The sequence below is a fragment of the Trachurus trachurus genome, assembly GCF_905171665.1.
Source record: "Trachurus trachurus genome assembly, chromosome: 11".
NCBI lineage: Eukaryota > Metazoa > Chordata > Actinopteri > Carangiformes > Carangidae > Trachurus > Trachurus trachurus.
The window spans coordinates 24369853-24390585 of NC_139904.1; the positions used below are offsets into that span (position 1 = coordinate 24369853).

The 20733-nt window shown below is 42.9% G+C and overlaps 1 protein-coding gene across 1 annotated transcript in view; it reads right to left on the reverse strand.

Moving 5' to 3' along the window:
- The window catches only part of slc25a13 (solute carrier family 25 member 13), a gene marked incomplete at its 3' end in the record, with an annotated part of 48870 nt that overhangs the window by 19528 nt on the left and 8609 nt on the right, over positions 1-20733 (reverse strand). The window contains exons 5-11 of the mRNA XM_083981560.1: positions 17901-18040; positions 12990-13136; positions 10806-10944; positions 6368-6461; positions 5103-5187; positions 2760-2844; positions 923-1081 (exon numbers count right to left, since the gene is read on the reverse strand). Coding sequence (XP_083837686.1) covers positions 923-1081; positions 2760-2844; positions 5103-5187; positions 6368-6461; positions 10806-10944; positions 12990-13136; positions 17901-18040 — 849 coding nt within the window. The remainder of the gene's footprint in view (positions 1-922; positions 1082-2759; positions 2845-5102; positions 5188-6367; positions 6462-10805; positions 10945-12989; positions 13137-17900; positions 18041-20733) is intronic.

Sequence of the window (20733 nt, forward strand, 5' to 3'; positions counted from 1 at the left end):
CCATCTATCTGGAGCCAGACCTGTCTGTCTCTGTCTCTGTGTCTGTGGAGCCGTTCCACCTTTGATGGCCTTTGTGTTTCCCACAGAAATTCAAGCATTCTAGTTTCCTCTCAGGAGCGCGGTGCTGTCAATCAAAATCATGGGATTTTGAAAAGAGCCCGCCACCGTTCCAGGGGACCATTTTTCAATCCTTCTTCAATCCTTCCCCAGCATTACACGCACAGACACACAAACCCCCAGTGTTTGAAGATGGGGCAGGTAGTCATTAGGGATGTCATGCCCTGGTATGTGCAGACCTGCATGCCCAAGTAGAAGCCCGCGCGCCCGCGTGTGCACGTCTACATACTTGCGCATCTGCTCAGTGTGTCTGTGTATGACTTTGTATGAGTGTGTAGGTCTAGACGTGCGACATCACCGCATCGTGACACAGGCCTAAAGGTATGTGGCCTTGCATGTGATGTTCATTGTCCTGCTCTGAAAGTCCCCAGCCAGTCGGTAATCACTTCAAAAGAGACAGGTCAACAGAGAGGTGAACTCACACCGCCCCCCTGTCCGCCGTACACTTTTCTTCTCCTCTCATCTCCTCTAGCTTCTCTCCTCTTTTATTGTCCTTACTACTCGCCTTTTCTTTCTTTTCTCTCATCCCAGCTCTTTTTCTTTTGCCAAAACCCATTTGACTGTGAGTTGTTCTCCTAAGATGTGTGTGTACATACAGATGTCAGACTGGCCAATTTATTTTAGTTTTGACTTTAAAGCATCTTCTGTAATTCAAGCCTACACTTGTACAATGCTCTGTATGATAAAGAATCCAGCAAGTATAAGCAACAGCAGCTTCAGTACTGCAGGATAAAAGCATCAGTTATTGTATTGACTGTGCTGTTTACAATCACGACTGCAGCTCCAAACATTCGTGCGTACTTACCACGGTAAAGTCCAAAGAAGCCTTCATAGCGCACCACCTTCTTGAAGCAGTCGAAGCTGTTCTTGTACATAAGCTCTCCCACCAGGGAGCCGCTGCTCCTCTGGTTCTGCATGCGCGTCTTCACCAGATCAATGGGGTACACTGCTGTGGCACCCACAGCTACAGAGAACAAAACAGAGGCATTTCTTAGACACTGACCACGTGTTATGACGGTGTTATCTGTTTATTTTAATGCATATTTTACACTTCAGTGGTTTACTGTTATGACCACTGCTTTCCCCTCATCTTAACCAACATCTAAATCTCAAGGTGGTTACATATGATGCCAGTACTGAGTGGAAGAGGTGGCCTAATAAAGCAATTAAGGGTCATTGATTATGCTAATGATAAAGTCTCAAAAATATGCGAACAAAGTGAAATTCATCTTTATCCACAAGTTTCCGAACGTCAACTATGGTCAGAACCGGAAGCCGGTTTTTCATTTCCTGTGGAATTGTACGTTTACATTTCCATGGTTTTCAGTTGTTGTCATAGTTGCGGTAAACGCATGGATCTATTAACGCTGGCTTTTTTAGCTGTCCCTGGGGCCCGACTGATGACAAAAGGGGAAAAATCATTCTCAGTCCGGGCCCCAAGGCTTTGGAACGATCTGCCAGAGGACATCGGTCAGCTTCATCAGTAGCTTGTTTTAAATCCCTACTCAAAACTCACTTCCCTGATTTTATTTGATTTTATTTGATGTCACTTAATTTGTCTTGGTTGTCATTTTAATTGTTTTTACTGGAAAGCACTTCGTAACATTTGTTTTGAAAAGTGCTATATAAATAAAGTTTATTATTATTATTATTTTAACACGGATGTTAATTTGTACTGATATCCATTGTTAAAAGCTGGTGTGATGAGCCATGCGTTTTACAGATTTTCAGTGAAAAAAAAAAAAAAAAAATCCATGCATTTACCGCGACTACCGAAACCATGGAAACGTAAACATAAAATTCCACCGGAAGAGCAAAACCGGCTTACGTTTTTGACGTTAGGAAAAAGGTGGATATTCAGGTGAAAAAATAAACACTGTTGTCACTGATACCACTTGAGGTGTTTCTGTATTTTCGGTGAATTGACACTTTCAAAGAGGAAGAAGAGTTAGAAGAGGAGGAGGAGGAGAAGGAGAAGGAAGGGGAAGTCTGTGGAAGTAATGTTAAGAAAAAAAAGTGTTTTGAGTTCAGGGTCTTTGGCCTGTCAGACGGACACAAACAAAAAGAACTGACCCAAGGCGACAGACTTAATTAGAGAGAGACTGAGAGAGAGAGAAGAAGGGATAGCCCGTACCTCCTTATTAAGCTGTCTCTCTTGGGATAGAAGGAGGAGGAGAAGGGAGGAATGAAGGAAGGGAGGGAGGAGAAGAAAAACAGTGGGGAGTCTGGAGCCAAACACAAGGCCTAGGCACCACCTTTCACCCCCACCTTCATCCTCCCTCTTGTGATCACTCACACAGGTACAAAAGAATCCACACAAGAGGGTTTTCCCATGGCACGCAGAGGGGCGAGACCCGGGACGGAGCGAGACAGAGGGATGGAAAAGAGAGGGAAAAAGAGACATAGGGAGAGAAACAAGAAGGAGAAGGTGAACTTCCCTATGAGCAGGGGAGCGACCGTTGCTCTCGTAAGCAAAGAAAAGGAAAAAGCCAATAGAGGGGCCATTGTCCTCCTTCCCTCTCACCCTTTTCTTATGAGGACAGTGGAGGGCGGGGGGGGGCAGGTAGGCAGGCAAACGGGTAGGTGGGTGGGTGCGTGGTGGGTCGAAGGTATGCAGGGAACCAATGGGGCGTGACTCTTACCCCCTGCCACCGAGCCAAGGGTGAACCTGTAGACCGACTCTGCCACCTGGACCAGGATGGGGCGGGAGCCGTCGCTGCCCAACTGCTGCTCACAGTGGAACAGAACAAACGAACACAGTCAGTGAGACGTGCCCACAGACGACCCACAGACATTTCTCTGTATCAATCCACGTACACTTTGATACGGATCATAAAAACACTGCATGCCACACACCTAACTGCACCACCCTGCAAGATAAGTGACAGGCTATTAAATCAAGAATTTGTCCCACATGTTGTCCAGTGTTTGACATGTCTGAATTTCATTTGTTTGAAGTACAATGGTCATTTGACGAATCAATGCTAACAAGAAACGAGAGTGAGTAAAGGTCCTTGCTGGTGAGTGTAAATAATCATGCGTTAAAATGACGTTTAACAGGTATTGTGTTAGTCCTTTAGTAACTGATTAATTGACCGTGAAATGTGAGGAAATAGTTTTACCAAACTGTGATTGCTATTTTCCATAGCTCAAGAAAAAGTCTATAAATTACTTATCATAATACTACAGATACATTTAAACAGAGAAGCAACCAATCGTTTCATCTAACAATTCGTAAGCAGACGATTCTGACACCTTTGCATAAAAACATAACAATAATGAATCATTTAAAAAAACTAAAAATAAACTGTAAATAGATTATTCAACTGATCAAATCAATGCCCACACAAGATGATAAGTGAATGAATATAAGTAATTATTTATATTTGATGTCTATAGAATAAACTATGTCTCGTAGTTGTATTTTTTGGTCCAAATGTTTTTTTCTTACAAATGAGACATTTCTTATCACTTAAAAACATCAATTAGTTGTGTTGCATATATAATACATTCTCTGTCTGCAGCCTCTGTGTAACTGAATCTATCTTACACTGGTCTGCAAAACCATTTGTCAAACAGAGTTAGAATCAAACTGATCTGAGAGCAGCAGGGTGTTAGTATCATTAGCCACACAGTAACATTAGCCACACTCCCTCCTCCACCTGAGGTACCTGTTGCCTTGTCTGGTCTGCCCAGCCCTGGCCTCTCGACCCTGGGGAGAGGAGGGGGGGTGAGTGTGGTAAGTATGTATGTGTGTGTGTGTGTGTGTGTGTGTGTGTGTGTGTGTGTGTGTGTGTGTGTGTGTGTGTGTGTGTGAGACTGTGTGAGGGGGATGGGAGTCTCTAAAACAGGTCCACCTGTCAGAGAGAAACCCCACCCCCCACCCCCACAATTCATCCATCCTGCCCGAAAAGTCTCCTTGTCGCCTACACAAACTCCTCCACTTCTCTCTCCCATCCTCCCCAAGCTCCGTCTGCCTGAGGGCTCATGAAACTTGGCAACGCAAACTGTCAGGATGTTTGAGGGAGAAAGAGGGAACAAGTTAACAGGACATAAAGGGAGAGAGAGGGCGAACCGGGAAACATGTAGAGAAATAAGAGCGAGGGAAAAAGAGAGAGAGAGGGAGAAGCGGATCAAAAAGGAAATGGAGAGAACAAGCGAAAGATGAGGAGAGAGAGAGTTCCAGCTTGCTGGCAGCCAGCCCCTGAGGCTGAACCACAAGGGCCTAAAGTGGCTCATTGTGGTGGGACTGGCGTCTGTGTAGTGCTGGGCCCCTTTGCTTGCTCCCCTTTGGCCCCAGCCTGCTCCACTGTGACCAGGCCAAGCCTTCACTGCAGCGCTGGAACCCACCAGGCAACACAACTCGGACCAAACAGCCCCAGAAAGAAAACACTCCTCTGCTCATCTGTGTGTCTCCCAATATGTCCTCCTTCCTCTTCTTGGTCACAAATCCTTTTTCAGTCTTTTTATTGTTTGCGATGCGGAGCATGTTTCACATTCACTATTGAAGATAGATCTTGTAGCTTTTCCTCATTTGTGTGGATTTTTGCCTTTTTTAAGGCACCAACCACAAGTGAAGGGGAGGTCTAGTGGTGTTGCTTGGACACAACTTGTTCTGAACCTTAGTATGAACTTATGAAAATGAGTAGGGCTGATGTGGGCTGGCTGACCGGCAATTTGGGGGCAAACTACAAACAAAACCTATTTGGCCCTGCATCTCCTGCGTTACTTTATTTCACTTCTGTGTAACCCTAATACACATGTCACAGTGGATTAATTATATCATTCATGCCAGAACCCTAAATCAAAGTGATGTTTTGGTTTTGGCAGATTAATTACCTGTGAAGGAGATATCACTATCTTTAATTATAAATCTCAGTCATCTGCATGGTGACATTTAACCCCGGAGATTGTATCGAGATGGAAAAGAGCTGCCAATGTGGAAGAGGAAACCAAACACATCAACAAGTCTTCATATTCTGTACCTGTCTCTGGACCTCTGCCAAGTTGTAGGGCAGGGCGCCTTCCTCCAGCGGAGCGATCATCTCGATGTCCACTAAACCAACACGTCTGGTGAAGAGAGAGACAGAGAGAGAATGAGGAGAAAGAGAAAGAGAGAGAGAGAGGTTTCGAGTAACTTTCAACTGTTGTCGAAACTCTCATAGGATTATAATGTTTCATCGATGCGTCACAAAGTTCCCGACCTCTGCAAGCTCAATCTGTCAGTGTGAAGTTACTCGAACTGTACGGGTGCTTTGCCATCGCTCCATATGAAAATATTGTGACATTCAGAAATCCAGACCTGTGCTTGGCATGATTGAGTTAGACAACCGATCTACAGGAACTCCCACTCTTTTATCCCTTCATCCAAGGATAACAAAGATGTTTAACCTTTGGATTGAAAACTAGTGCCTTTATAAGTCTTTCCATTGCATCTCTATAATGGTCCCAGATTTCCCAGGCTGAGAGAATGGAGAACCCCAGCCCCCCCCCCCGTTGCCCCTACTCCTCTGAATATTGGGGCTATTATCTCTCGCATCTCCAATCAAGGGGAGTGGAGAGGGCTATTAAAGTATCCCATTGCCCAGAAATAATAATCAGGTGGTGTCTCAGGCCGGGGTTAGAAATTATGAGTGCACTGGTCGGGCCGCGAGGCAGATGCAGAGGAAGTGGGGGAATGTGAGACATATACAGTTGTTTTGTGCCACGGATTATAGGAGCTGGAATTGCCCCCTTTTTTAAGATGAATGGGAGTTTGGATTGGGTTTGGACTGAAAGAGGATTCTCTGGCACTGATGTAGTCATGTCTGATTCTTTTGATCCACTGCAGAGAAGTTTGAGAGGGAAGAAAGCGATCGTCTCTCTGAGTTAAGGACCCTGAGGCTAAAGGTGCGCTGTGGGGGGGCGAGTAGATAGACTTACCTCCCTGTCAAGCTGAATGAAAAATTAAATGATTTGACGTATGAATCCTTAGATGCTATTCCTACATTACATCCATGTAACAGCCACAGTTATCTGATGTTACAGTGTGCCTGATCTCAGTCAAACTACCAATGAATGTCTTATCCAGCTTGACCATCATTTTCTCAGAGATCAGCAGGTTACATCCAAAACAATGTCACATTATCAAAACTGAGGTGTCATTTCAGACTACCATGACTTTTCTTGAGGCTTCAGATATGTTTTGTACATATGGGTACAAAGGACATACCCCTGAACCTTGAATCTTGTGTATTAGTGTCCGTCTTACCCACGGGGCTGTGACAGGTCAGCCAGCTGAAAGAGGATGTCGACCTCCATGGGCGTCACTTGGCCAAACCGCTGAGCAGCAATAATAAACTCCTCTACAAAAGAGAGAAGTTTTGATTTAGTTTATACTGAAATTAAGACACAAACCAACATTTACAGACAAGCACAAAGATGAAATAAAAGAGACATGTAATACATCCCTATCTGGGGTGACAGCAAACTAAGTAGATGTTGTATCAGTCCGGACAATTTACTCCACAAGAAGGCACACGAGGAGCATTGTAATCAGACACCACCATTATCACCTCAGCGCCTTCAAACTGGCTTATTATAACTTGATGGAGCAATAGATAAACTCTGAAACGCTCCTGATTGACAGCAACTCAAAGTTGATGACCATCGGTGAGAGTTGAAGCATGAACTGATGAGTAAATCAACAGCTTTGTTCTCAGGCATCAATATCCACAAAACTGTGGACCGGTACATCTTCACGAGTCCCCAACTTCATCTCAGCAACCTCTTAACTTGAGGCATCGACTCTTTCCTAACTCCAATCCGCCCTTTTCCGGGCCTAAAATTTGCAGGCACCTATGATGATCCTAACAGCTTCACAGCTGGCTGCAAACTGGTCCAGCACATACTGCAGGTCATGCCCTGATGAAGCCAACAGAACTACATCATCAGTAGAGAAAGAGATGCAATTGTGATGTACCAAACTGGATACTCTCAACTCCTTGGCTGTACCTTGGGATCCTGTCCACGAAAATTACAAACAGAATAGATGACAAAGAACAGAACTGGTGGATCCAAAAGTTCACTGAAAACACTCTTGACTCAACGCAGAGACAGTTGTATACAGACCGGATGAATTGGCTCATTTTGTAGCAGCACTACCTATTGCAGCCGGATCTACACATGAAATAACAGCGTGTCCACCGCTTCCACAACCAGGACAGCGTCCGCACTGCTCCTTCTTAATCTCAGGTTGAGGTGGATGGGCAATTAGATAATGAGCAGTGAATTGCTGGGTTGTTCTGAAAGTCACATTATGTTCTTGTTGCTCTTTTTAGTTGCCCGTGACATGCAGAACCCATTGACAGTGAAGGTTTTTAAATGTTGATGCTTTATGGTGGATTTCTCTTCAGATTTGCCTCTGTAACATGGCTGAAATTTACACTTGAGAAGTGTCAAAGCATACTAAATCCATCACAGGAAAACAGAATAGGAAATATGGCCATGAAGAGTTATGGACTTCATGGAGCTCTCTGAGGCAGCTCTAGTATGCCGTAACTTGAGAGCTGGGCTATTGTTGGTAGAATAAAGAACAGGTTGACTGTAGGCTGGCTTACAGTGGAGGAGTCAGCATTGTTTGACCTGCTTTATTCAAAGAGCAGCAGGCTGGGGTTGTGACAAAGTCGTCCTACACTGGAGCCATTCACCCCGCCGAGGCTCAGCTTACCCCTGAGGCATGCACTCTTTTGCTCTCTCCCTTTCTCATACACACACATATCCATGGGTAACATGCAGGTAATGCTCTCAAGCATGTGAGAGAGCATACTTACACAAGACTGGAGACACACACACACACACACACCCTCAGACATAGACAGAGTTCTGTCTGGAGAGATCACAGATATCAATGCTGATAACCCGTCAACCTGTAGCCTGTAGTCACCACTGACTGATGCACACACACAGACAGAGAGACAGACAGACAGAGAGACAGACAGACAGACAGACAGACAGACAGACAGACAGACAGACAGACTTGACTAACCTCTATACACATTTTATCTTTACTTGCCTATTAATAAAGTAATTGAACCATTAGTCTATTTGATTGATAAGCAATGTAACATCTAAATGCATTGTTCACATAGTTACCTGTTAGTATACACTCATAACCACAACAAACCTTTAATCTAAAAATACCTGCAATACACGTTCCCTCCATTTACAACGTTTAGTTCTTAGAGAAATGATTTTAGAGTGGTTTATGAAATGTAATGGTTATTTTGGAGGCTGCAGTTTGTGGTGTTAAATTGTATTAAACGTGCTAAATGTCAACCATTCCTCTTTGTATAATGTGATACAACAAAGTCAACTGCACAATACAGTTGAATCCACAGCTCTATGGATTTTTTGCAGGACTACTGTATTTTACTACATTTGTTTTACTTGTTCATCGAATAAACTGCCGTGAATTTATTTGCAATAGTCTAAATTTTTCAAATTGACACAGGATGAAAAATGTTTTAAAAAAACCACAAAAAAAACAACAATCAGATTAGATACAACTGCTCACATTTGCAAACTGACACTTGGAGCATTTCAACAGCTAAATACTACAGAGTTATTGAAAATTAAACTCATCCTCTCATCCTTTGTTAAGACAATTAGTGCTTTGTTGCTAATGAGTGCGAACTAATGGAGGTCTCTTCAGCGTATTATAATAATAATTGTTATTTATACAGCAATTTTTTCATTACAAAGTGCATTATACATGCGTTAAAAAAAAGAAAAAGGTAGTGAAAGAAAAGCAACAAATAAACATACGGGTTAAATATAAAAGAGACTTCAAAAAACAACTAAGGTAAAATAAATAAACAAATAAAGAGCAATTACATAAAGCAATTATGTTAAAAAAGTTTTTAAAAGACCATACACAATCAGGCCTGAAGCTCTGTGAGGATGGGATGTGCTAAAATGCATCGATGCTATGAGAAAATGCTGACATCAGCACGCTAACGGGATGCTAACGGACGGGAACATCATGTTTTGCAGGTATTTGATTGATATTTAAGTTTGAAACAAGAGACCAATACTGCCACTGGATTAAAGGTACTCATATAAAAAATCTAAGATAGTTAAATAGCCAAGAAAGAAGAAAGTAAGAAAGTAGAAAATAACCTCATTCATTTACATTTTAGAGCGAGGAGCTTCATTAGGGAACTGGCTCACATATCATTAGTTCATATCAATTGCACGTTAACACATATGCTTCATCAACATACACCTGATTTTAACCTGTTCACAAAAACACACACTCATTATTTGCCTTGTGGTTGTACACTGTTGGCTCAATAAAAGCTGTGTATGCATTCAGCGCTGCAGCGGTATCCCCAAGGCAAAACAGTGGCCTTGTTGCACATACGGAATCAATCAGGATTATTACGCATGTGTGCATGCTTGGCTGTGTTAATGTATTTGAATGCTTGTGTGTATGTGAGAAATGTGAGGGGAGAAATGTGTTGCAAAAATACACATACACTTGATACATGCTGGAGTGTGTACAGTATGTGTTTGTGGGCCAGCAAGTAGTACATGGAGCGGAGCACTTGCAGGTCCCAGAGGAGGCCTTAATGACTCAGGGAGTGGAGGGTGGATGGGTGGTGGCTGTGGAGGTCTGGCTGGCTATGGGCCACTACGGGTCGAGCCAAGCCCAGTCTTGGTGTACCCTTGGTGGGAACAGCCTGGGGAGCACATGGGCTCTTGGTCTGAGTCGGTTATGGTCCACACCCCTGATAAGGCTTCAGATAGCATCATAAGGCTACACTAGTGGCCCTGGGCCATGTGGAGAGAGGTCAACTCGGAACGGTTTCTCAAACACAACCGCAACAGGAGTGGGAGTCAGAAAGAAAGAGACAGAGAAAAGGAGACAGACAGAGAGAGCCAAGCGGGCTCCTGGCCAAGTGTTGAGGAAAAGAATGAGGGACAGCAAGTGGGGCAAGAAACAGAGGGAGAGAGAGAGAGAGAGAGAGATAAGGTTTTTAAGAGTCTAACCATGAGAGAAAGAGCGAAATCGTGAACTTGGTGGGTCTTCTTGGATCAATACATATCAAAACACCAAATTTCAGCATCTCATATTTTTACATACAGTACTTGTTCTACAACAATTGAAGGTAATAAACACTGATGGTTCACTTGATCTCCATGGTGTGACCTCCCATCTTTTCTTCAACACATGAAATGTTGGCTGTTTTTTTGAAAGATTCAAAATATGATTTCCAACCAAAAAACATCCCAGGAAAGATGAAGTGGTCGACAGCTCAGTGCCAGGATGTTTAATAGAGAAGACAGGCACCATCAGGGATTGTGGGTATGCAGTACGTGTGCTGGGTCACATCCAGCGTGCCCATTTAAATGCCACGGGGAAGGAGGAAAACCTAACAAAAACAAGTTTCCACCCTCCTTTCAACACATAAACAGATGTAAATACATTATCTGGGACAGGCTGTCAATACTGCCTGTAAGCCACTAGTAGTTTGTGCATGAGAGCTATACGTCCCATGCTCTCGTTTGTTGCTGAGTGTGTGTCCTGTATGCTGGCTATCTTCTTGCACTGCAGCGTGTGAGTGCTTGGTCTCATAGTCGTTAATGTGCCTCTGCTTTTTGGATGCCAACGTTAATGTAAGTTTGTTTTTTTTCTCCACGTGTACCTTTGGTGACTTCTATGTCTCTGCGGTGGCCGGCCAGGGTGCTGTAGATCTTTCTGATCAGCTCCATGTTGTTGAGCAGCGAGTTGAAGCCATTGAAGTAGGAGAAGCTGACCTGATGGGATGTGCTGCCACCCGCGGCCTGGGCGACAAAGGAGATGGAGTAAAATGCAGTCATACCCAAAATAGAATAAAGGCTCGAGATATATCACGATTCTGAAAATAAAATAATAAGTCACACATCATGCGGATATCTTGACAAACACCAGTGGTTAATCAGCAGCGGCTATCTACTATCGCTCCACAGGGAGAAGTAAACCTGCGTCGACCGCTACTTTTTCCATCACAACACGAGCGCTCTCGGGGAGTTTAATTAACTTTCTTTATGAGGCGGAGGAAGTGGTAAAAGAACAGAAAATAGAAAAAAGGTAAAGGATTAAAAATAGACGCTCGGGCCCTCGAGGACATTCCAGACTGTCCACAGACTCTTTTATGAGAGTCAGGATCCCATCTTTATCAAACCAGGCTCTCTCACTCTTTGCGAAGCGGCTCTAACTGCTGCATGTTTAGTAATGTGGTCTTCAAGTACGTGCCCTGAATGCTCTTGCCTGTTTTGGGGTAGTTAAGGCCAGAGTATCAGATGAGCCTTGGGCCTTTGCTGTTCTCCACTCAAAATTGAGAGCTTCCTTTCACTAGATGGCACTGTTTGCTTTACAGACACATGCGGCAGGACTGCTAGCGTCCTCTGTGTTTGCAACATGGGAGGGAAGCTCTGGCTTGAGTGAAACTGCCCTAACAGAGAGACACTTTTGTATCTGTTCATATCTATGAGCCTATAGACATGGATCTTCCCACGATATCCAACACAGAGTCTTTCACAGAGGGGGAGAGGAGAACAATATTTGGGGGGAGAGAGTGTGGCGTTGGTCATTTACCATTTCTGGTGAGTGGATTAAAGGTTGCCGTTTCACTGTTTGTGTCCTGCCATAATACCGCCTTTAATGTGTCTGCAGTGTTTATGGGATTTTTGATATATGTGCGTACGTGTTTGTGTGTGCGTGTGTGCGTGCGTGCGAGAGAGTTTACTAACAGCACACCAAGATGTCTGGTCGGTGAGGTAAACACAGTGGAGAAAATGACAGAGTCTACAAGGTGTTTATGAAATGGGGCAAGACATGGACACAGACACAAGACGCACACACGAGCAAGAAAAACACTAACGCACACAGAAGGAAGAGACAAGACACAAAAAAAGACAAACATCTCAGAGTTGAAAACAAATAGAGCACACATGCACAGCTGCTCACACACAAACACACAGGCAAAGATGATGGACTGTAAAGCTCCAGTCCCCTTCTATCTCTGTCTCTATCTCCCCATTCAGCTGGCCTGCTTGGCTTTGACACTGCCAGAGAGGTTAGACTTAATGACATGTTGGGAGGGAGACAGAGACATGGGGGAGGGAAGTATAGAAAGAGGGGCAGTTGAGAGAGAGAGAGAGAGAGAGAAAGAGAGAGAGAGAGAGAGAGAGAGTGGGAGAAAAAAATAATAAAGGGAGCGAAGAAGAGAGAGGACGGATGAGAGGCGACAGAAAGAGGAAGAGGAGGACATGAGAGATAGAGAGCTGGAGGGAAAGCCATGGTGTTTGGTTGTGGGAGTTTGAGAGAAAGAATTGGACACAGGGAAGATATAGTAAAAGGGAAGAAAGAAGACGGGGGAAACAGTCCTGTGGTAATATTAGGATGTTAGGTTCACGAGCTCATTCTAGCGACCAAACCATTAGCAAACGTTGCTTATAACGTATGGATGTAAAAGTGCTCTTGGCGAAAGACTGTTTGCATTTTGATATTCAGAGTGAGCATCATGTTGCATTAAAATTTTGGTCAAAATAATATAGATTATTCTTTGCTGTATCACAACATTGCAACCAAGTGATGGCGGTCAGGGAAATTGAATTATCACAGTGTTTCAAAGTTGTAATTTATCAAATTGGTGCTGCTGTAAAAAGAACATCCAATTTGTGCAGCTTTTTTTTTTTTTTTTTTACATAAATCATAAAATATCATAACTCCCAGGTGCACAGCTGTGGTCAAACTTGCTATTTTTATCCAGTCTGACTTTGGCTCTGTGGATGACAGTAAAACAAATGAGATGAGAACACCGCAAAGGCCAAACAAAAAAACCCACCGCCACGAGGCATTCCTCCACGAAGGGCGTGAGCATATGCGGCCGGATGGTGACCATGATGTCCCTGAAGTCCAGGGCTGAGATGGAGCCGCTGTGGGCTTGGTCCCGCTGGATAAAAGCCTGTCGTGCATGTTCCAGCTGCATCTCCTGCGGAGGGGAGTGGAGAGAAGAAGGAATGGGGAGTCTAGGTGTTAGATCATACACTGAATGCATATTATTGCACACGCATGTGGGTCATACACCTCTTTAAGTTGCCTTCATAAATTAAAATCCACATATACTCACTACTATGCGTAAGCGCATACACATAAAAACACAGCATTTGCTTTGATGGGCCCCCTGGTGCCATCTCCCCCTTTCTATTACGGGTAGCCAGAGTTTGGCCCGGCTTCAGCTCGGTCTCCTTTCCCAACAGCGGCTTGCCTACTGTGAGGCGTCACTTGGGCTTTTCACACCCTCCCCAAATCCCCATTAAACCCACTTGAGGGAGAAACATACAAACACACACACACACACAGACGTGCACACACAGGAAAAGACGGCTAATCACCCAACTGCTCACTTTGTCTCTCTTCTTGCACACACATACACACAAAGGTCCAGAGGGACGACAGCAGGCTGCGGTGGGGACAGATCCCACAAGGCCTTTGAAATTAGCTGCCATTATCGGTACCTGCAACCACAAGTCTAGGGAGAATGGCTGTAAACAAACCGCTGCCACCGATGCTTTCTCTGTCTTACAACGAGACACTCGGTCACAGCAGAAGACGGGGTTATGAGAACAATAATAATCTACAGAGTGATTGTGTAACACTGAAAGTCAGAGGCAGGAGGACAGTGAGCTGAGGCTGGCTGATTTGGCTGTTGACTCACCCGTAGTGCATTATGGTTAAATAAGCAATACATAAAAAAAACAAAAACGTAACAACAATGATATAAATGACCAATTCAAGCTGACTCACTTTAAGGTCATATCAGTCGTAACTTAACTGAAGCATCAGTGCAACCAAAGAGTTTCTTGTCAATCACTGGAAAATGTTGATATTCAATTAAACTTTTTTTCATGAATGAGAATAGCTCATTAGTTTCAGCTTCTCCAATGTCAGGATTTGTTGCTTTTCTTTTGTTTTAGTATTTGTGTGAGTAATCTGAAAATGTCAACTCCCATTTTACCTGATGAAAAAAAGTGCTTTGCAGGCGAATAAATGAATAACTGATTAATTGGGAAATAATTAATCAATTTATTGCACACATATCCCCATACATGTCCAAAACTCAGAGATTATATTCAATAGGAACACAGAAAGAATGACAGTATGTCAAAATTGAAAAAAAAAAAAGTGTAAATGCTGAATCATGTCAGGAGAAGATTTTTAAAATGTTTCTTTTGTAAAAAAAGTACTGGCTAGTAGTTTTAGTACAATAAGTTGTTTTTTTCAGTTCAAAATAAACGATAATCAATTTATCCAAGAAGAATGGACATTATTTTCCAATCCACATGTGAAGGACAAAAAGTACCGCAAGGGGACTGATTAAAATCTTGAACATGCGTGGCATTATTCAATTGATTGATTCAGATGTTATTGTTATAAATGGAACTCAAAAAAGTGGTATTACCACAACACAAAACCCTATGAGACTATGACTTATTGTTGTGTTGAATTTGAGTGATATTTCACTGACAGCATAACTGATCGAACTCTAAATTCGCAGCGCCCAAGAGAAACGACTGGGGAAGAGTGACATTTACACAAAGCTGAATGGGGACCGGAGGGGAGTAAGAATAGACATTGCAACAAAAGAGCCAGATTTGCGAAAACAGCAAATGTAGCAGCCATGTGTCAGTATCACCTATGAGCACAGCAGGGGTTGTGGAGAGTGTATAAGTGAGTGGAAGGCAAGGAAACGAAGAGAGATTGACACACGTAAACACTTCCAAAGTAAATAAGGTGAGATATTTTGGTGTCAGCATCCTGAGTGTCGTGACTCACTTCTCCGGTCGGTTGTGAGTAGGTCAAAACACTTTGGTGAGAAATAAACTGGGGAGAGGAAAGGGAGGAGGGGAACTAAAATATCTACAGTCAAAACAAAAAAAGAAAGTGTGGAAGTGATTTGTTTTGCATGCAGGAGTGTGCATGTGTAAAAATAAGAGCAAACATTTATCTATGTGTTTGTAAATGTAGAAAAAAGAATTAGATCCCATTTCTTTGGACAAGTCAAAAGTCTGAAAAGCCGCACACCAACCACACAGATCAACAAAACAACTGTGGCTGTAGACTCAGCCTCTTAAAACCTTAACTTGTTGCAACTGTATGAGTGTTTCAGGGCCATGGTTTTTATTTGGGGAGGGAGCGATGCAGGCAGGAGACACAAAGCTGGGGGCTTAAGACAGCCAACAGGAGACCGCCGAGGCATTCGCAGTCGCTTTAATTGTCCTTGGACGAGAATAAAAATAAAAACACATGACAAGCCACCTCTGTTTGTTTTCAATGGCTGTGATTCTCCTCCCTCTCACTTCACAACTTAAACAACAGATATGAGTGGAAGGAGATTGCTTCTCTCTTTTCCAGTCTCTGCTTCTCATCAGCACAGGGCTGAAGTTATTATAAGGAGAAGCTTAAGCACAACTGCCCATTTACATGTGTGCCACTGAGCCCTTTACGCAGTGATGTTAACGGCTGCCCAATGATTCTTGGGAGAGTCAAACATATAATTGGGTCTTTTAAAAACGTGAGCAATGCCAACAATTCACTTTTTTTTTGGAGTGCTTAGGCAAGAAGTGGGACATGTGTTGTCCCCTTCATGTAATTCAAGCCCTTTACTTGTTGGCGTTTATAATATGGGCGAAAATGTGCCACTATGTGCCACTTCTCTGGACATCGGTGATGCCATTGCCAGAGACAACACCACACTGACAGTGCGAGCTGAGCCTTGGCCAGCGTCCACGCGTGAGACGAGAAAAATGCATGTAATTGGTGAGAATCTCTGGCTTCCATCAAGACAGTAATTGGCCAGAGAGAGCCCTTGTGAGAAATATGCGGCGCAAACGTTTTCCCCGATAATCCCATCTTGTGAGCATCTGGCAGTGGCATGGTTACAATGGCAGAAAAAACACAATAAACACATGCATGTATGGCAGGAGGAAGAGGAAATAAAAGGACAGGAACATTCCAGGGGGAGAAAGTTGGGTATAGGGAATCATATAAATAACCGAGAAATATTCAGAATATGGTGCATGGGTGGGAGTCACCAACTCCGTGAGAACTTCTATAGCTGCGCATTGATCCCTTCATTTCTTTAAGGCTGACATTTACGAATGCTTAGTCTGCAAACGAAAGTATCGTCACATCGCCGGCTAATAGCGCAATCACAAAGTATGTAGTAATTGTACGGGCTTAAACTGTGCTTCAGGAAATGTTGTTGTGCCTGTCCTAATTGCCCTGTCATCAATCACTGGTGTCGCAGATAACACGCTATAGGAGTGAACTGCCAATACCTGGATTTGACTTGTACCTAAGTACTATAATTGCAGTAAGTAATGCACCATCACAGTGCTATTACTGTGTCTTAATGATGTGACTTAGTTTGTAAGGCTGCACAACAACAGCGGACCTCTCAAGTTCAAATATTTACAAGATTCTTTCACAAATATGTGTAGTCCAGAGAAGTGAGGTGATAAAAGATGAAATCCAGGGATAATATTTGACAACACATAAAAAAAGAATTTCTCTGCTGAACATCTCTTACTCTTACCTACGCAGAGAGGCATCCTATAATAATGTGAAATCCGCTTTCTTCTGCCATTTATTAAGGCATGAATCAAAGGCTATGAGAAATGATCAAATGCAGAGAGCGTAAGCAGGAAATGTGCATTTCATAGTTGAGCAATGAGTGCGGCTGGCTGCTGGCCTGCTGCTGTGAGGGGCTGGAAACCACGGAGTGACTGACTGGGAGGGAACTGGGCATGCTGTCAATGCAAAGTACAGCATCTACTGGCCACAACGCCACACAGTTGCACTCATGCACACACAGACATACACACACACACAACACATACACACACACACATACAGTACATGGGCAAAACCAAACACACCAATACAGACAGACAGTTAGACAAAGCTTTCACGTAGAGCACAGCGGATAGGTAAGATAAACATGCATGCATAGAACCACACATATTTATACAGTAAGCAGACGCAAGGACACACATACATATAACAATGTCCCAATATCCATGCGCTGCTGCCCACTGTGTGTAAGCCATCTGGTCTAAGTTAAGTGTAATATAAAAAGCTCATTCAAATACATGGTGAGTGTGGATGCAAACTTGGCACAGCCCGGGCCCTCTCTCCCACCCCCTCTACCACCTCTCCCTGCTTAGGCCTGATTTAAGTCTAGACATCATATTGGAAAATGGCTCACACGCCACAAATACACCAGGAATATTCCAGCTATACTATTTATGGAGGTAGGACCGTGTCTCTACCTGCTTCAGAATAGGTGGAGTGGAGAAATGCTAGGTGTACGTCAGCTAATGGAAAACAAATGCAGAGCATGTTCAAAACACGGTACATAACCTCAGTGTTTCATTAACGACTAATGTGGTCAATATGGGGCGCTGTGTTTGGGAGGGTTGCGTCTTTTCGTGCACACATTCGTTTGGCCAAGCTTAGGTATGTATCTAAGAACAGTTAGAGTTATGTGACAGGATTGTATGAACAGCCTATAAACAATATGTGAGGTGTATACAGGCACATAAACTGGGTGATACAGATTCATCGACACAATCAGACAGAATGACAAAAAGTGGCAAAGACAGAAACATAAGGAGCAACAAGTCAAGTGTCCTTTGTGGAGGGGGGCGGGGGCATGGGCATAGGGAGAACAGGTGATCAACACTACACCTACCAGGAGAAACTGGGTGAACTCTCCGTAGTTGAGCTGCTTGTCCCTCTGCATGCCGAAGTGCAGCCGTATGAACTCACAGTCCCAGTTGAAGGGGATGTGCTGGTGGATGGTGGTCTGGCTGAAGACCTGCCTCACGTCCCCTGCAGAGGAGACACAAGCGACAAGCTGCTGCTTTAACAATGGCTAAATAACAACAAGATGTCACAACTGTGTGATAGTGGATCGACAATATCTGACTGCAGTGGAAGAAGCACTAACATTGTAAAAGACTTTTATGTGAGTTTTATGTACAATGTACACAAGCATTAAAACAAAGATGCACTTTAAGTCTTATTTATGTTATGCACACAAAAATGATAATTTCACTGTCATATATTATATTGTTGCATTGTACTGGTACTTGATACACTAATGTGGAAGTGGCTGTTATTGTAGTTGGCATTATACACTGTTGTGCGATTTAAACTGTAAAAATGTGTCATGTTACAGAAGCTGATTAAATTTGTTCCATGTAAATGTCCAAACTGCAAAATACCTGCAGCTGTCAAATAAACATTGTGCATATAAAAGTACAATATTTCCTTCTTAAGTGCAGCAGAGCTACAAAAGTGCAGTATATGACTAAATGACATCCCACCAATGATTTCCCATGTTGACATGAGTCAAATAGAGACAATTTAGATAAGAATTTGCAAGCAGTGAAGCAAAGGTAAAAGTTTTGTTTTCATAACCATTACAGTTATTGAATAGTTTTGTTTAGGTCTTACAGATTACATCCCACTTCTAAGGCAAATTACTTTGCATCAACCACACATGAGGCCGTCACCACCATCAAAAACCTCCCATATTCTCCTCTCCATGTTTCTATAATATAACAAACAATTATCTTCCTGCTTAAGTTTTTAATTTGCTCCAATTAAGACCTAAAATCTGTCGGTATGAAGTCTTGTGAGTCAAGTCTTAACAAACTGCACGTGTTTCCTATCTTGTGGTTAACATTAGTAATTATTTGATTTTGAGGGGGGAAAAAAAGTCTGTGATTATTTCTGTCAAAAATGTCAACGTCAATCTCCAGAACACAATTCAACTCTGATTGAGACTTAAGTTCCTCAACTCTAAATCAGTTTTGAATGACACATGGCAGAAGTTGTCTGAGCTGTGTAGGCTCTGTATTCAGAGGGAAAGCCTTTTCTTCTCACTTATGTTCCTCTGCCTGAACCCTCTAAGCCTCTACAGCCAGTGGAGTGGAGAGACACTGAACATGAGTCCTAAATTACAGCCTTACTAAAGAAACAAAAACAAACCAATAGAGTGACCTGTTTCTTATTACCAAACAAGCCGCGCTGAACGAGGGGAGAAGGGAAAGGAGGAAAGAAACAACTTTTTTATAAAGACAGACAGGGAGGGAAAAGGGAGAGCGAGAAAAAGGTGATATTTACTTCAGTTGAGCCTTACCTTCAGAGAGAAGACAGCTTGTGCATTGTTTTTTTTTTACACTTTAATGAGGCAATAAATATACAGCCTTTAACTCTTTAAAGGAGAGGCTGCTCCGGAGCCTGCCGTTTATATTATCAGCTTTTATAGACCTGTCAACACTCAGTCGTCTTTCAGGCTTTCTTTTTTTCTTTTTTGTCTTTCTGGCTGAGACATGACCGCATTTCATACGCAGTGTTACATTGCAATTTTTATGAACTCGACATTCCACCAAATTATGCATTTATATTTTAAGTGCTAAAAAATCAGAGCACTGTACCGCCTGTACTTAACAGAAATTACTCAGGTTATTATCAAATTAAAACAGCTTTACAGAAAAATGAAATAAAAAAGAAATCAGTGCACAGACATTTATTGCACGAGAGAACAAGCAGGCCTTTAATGCAACATAAGCTGCAGCTATTAATGTTTTTAAAAGGTAATAAAGGGAGTTCTTTACTTGGTGCCATGGTGAAGTTCTTTAATCTAACGGCACAGAGAAAAAGAGAGTGAGAGGGGAAAAAAAGGGTGAATTCTGTAATGTATCACAATAAAGCGACTTTGACAAGTCTATAATCTCAGTCACAAGTTATTTGCTTTTGGTGAAATGGTAGCCCGTTGCAAGTGGCAGACACTGCAGTCACTGTTTGTGCGTGGCATGATGTGTGTTGTGTTTTTCATGCAATTTTCCACTTGTATGTGAGTCTCATAACTCACAGGCATTGGGATATTCATTAACCTTTGGGAGACGCGGAAAAAAAGCGGACCTTTTAATTGCCACCAAGACAACGTCACTCTAATTGATCCTTTTAAATATGAAAATTTACATATGTGCATATATAATCACTAGCAATGATCTTGCACCCTGTCGACAGCAACAATTAAAATGAAATTCACTTACTCTTCCCTGTTTGCTAGCGGGATGTGTGCACTGCATTTCAAATCAAGCCTAATGTGCTAACGCCTCGCACACCTACAGAAGGCTGGCATTAGACTTGTTTAAATCAATTAGGCAAATGTGAAATAAGCAACGAGTACAAATGTCTTCCCTTTTTCACCTCAGAGCTTCCAGGCATCAGAGTAATGGTGCCAATCAATGCACACACACAAACACACACACAAACACACACACACACACATACACACACACACATAGAGCTACCCACCCCCTCCTCAATCTTCATCTCCATCCTGCAGTTGCCACCAGCCCCCTCCACCTCCAAATCTAACCTCACCTTCTTTACAGACAAGGTACAGTATTTTTGTTTGTGGAGTAGATGAGCAGAGGTCAGAAGCCCACATAAATAAAAGAGGACTTTGTATGCAAACTTCTTTAGTGACACATTTAAGAGGAGCAGTC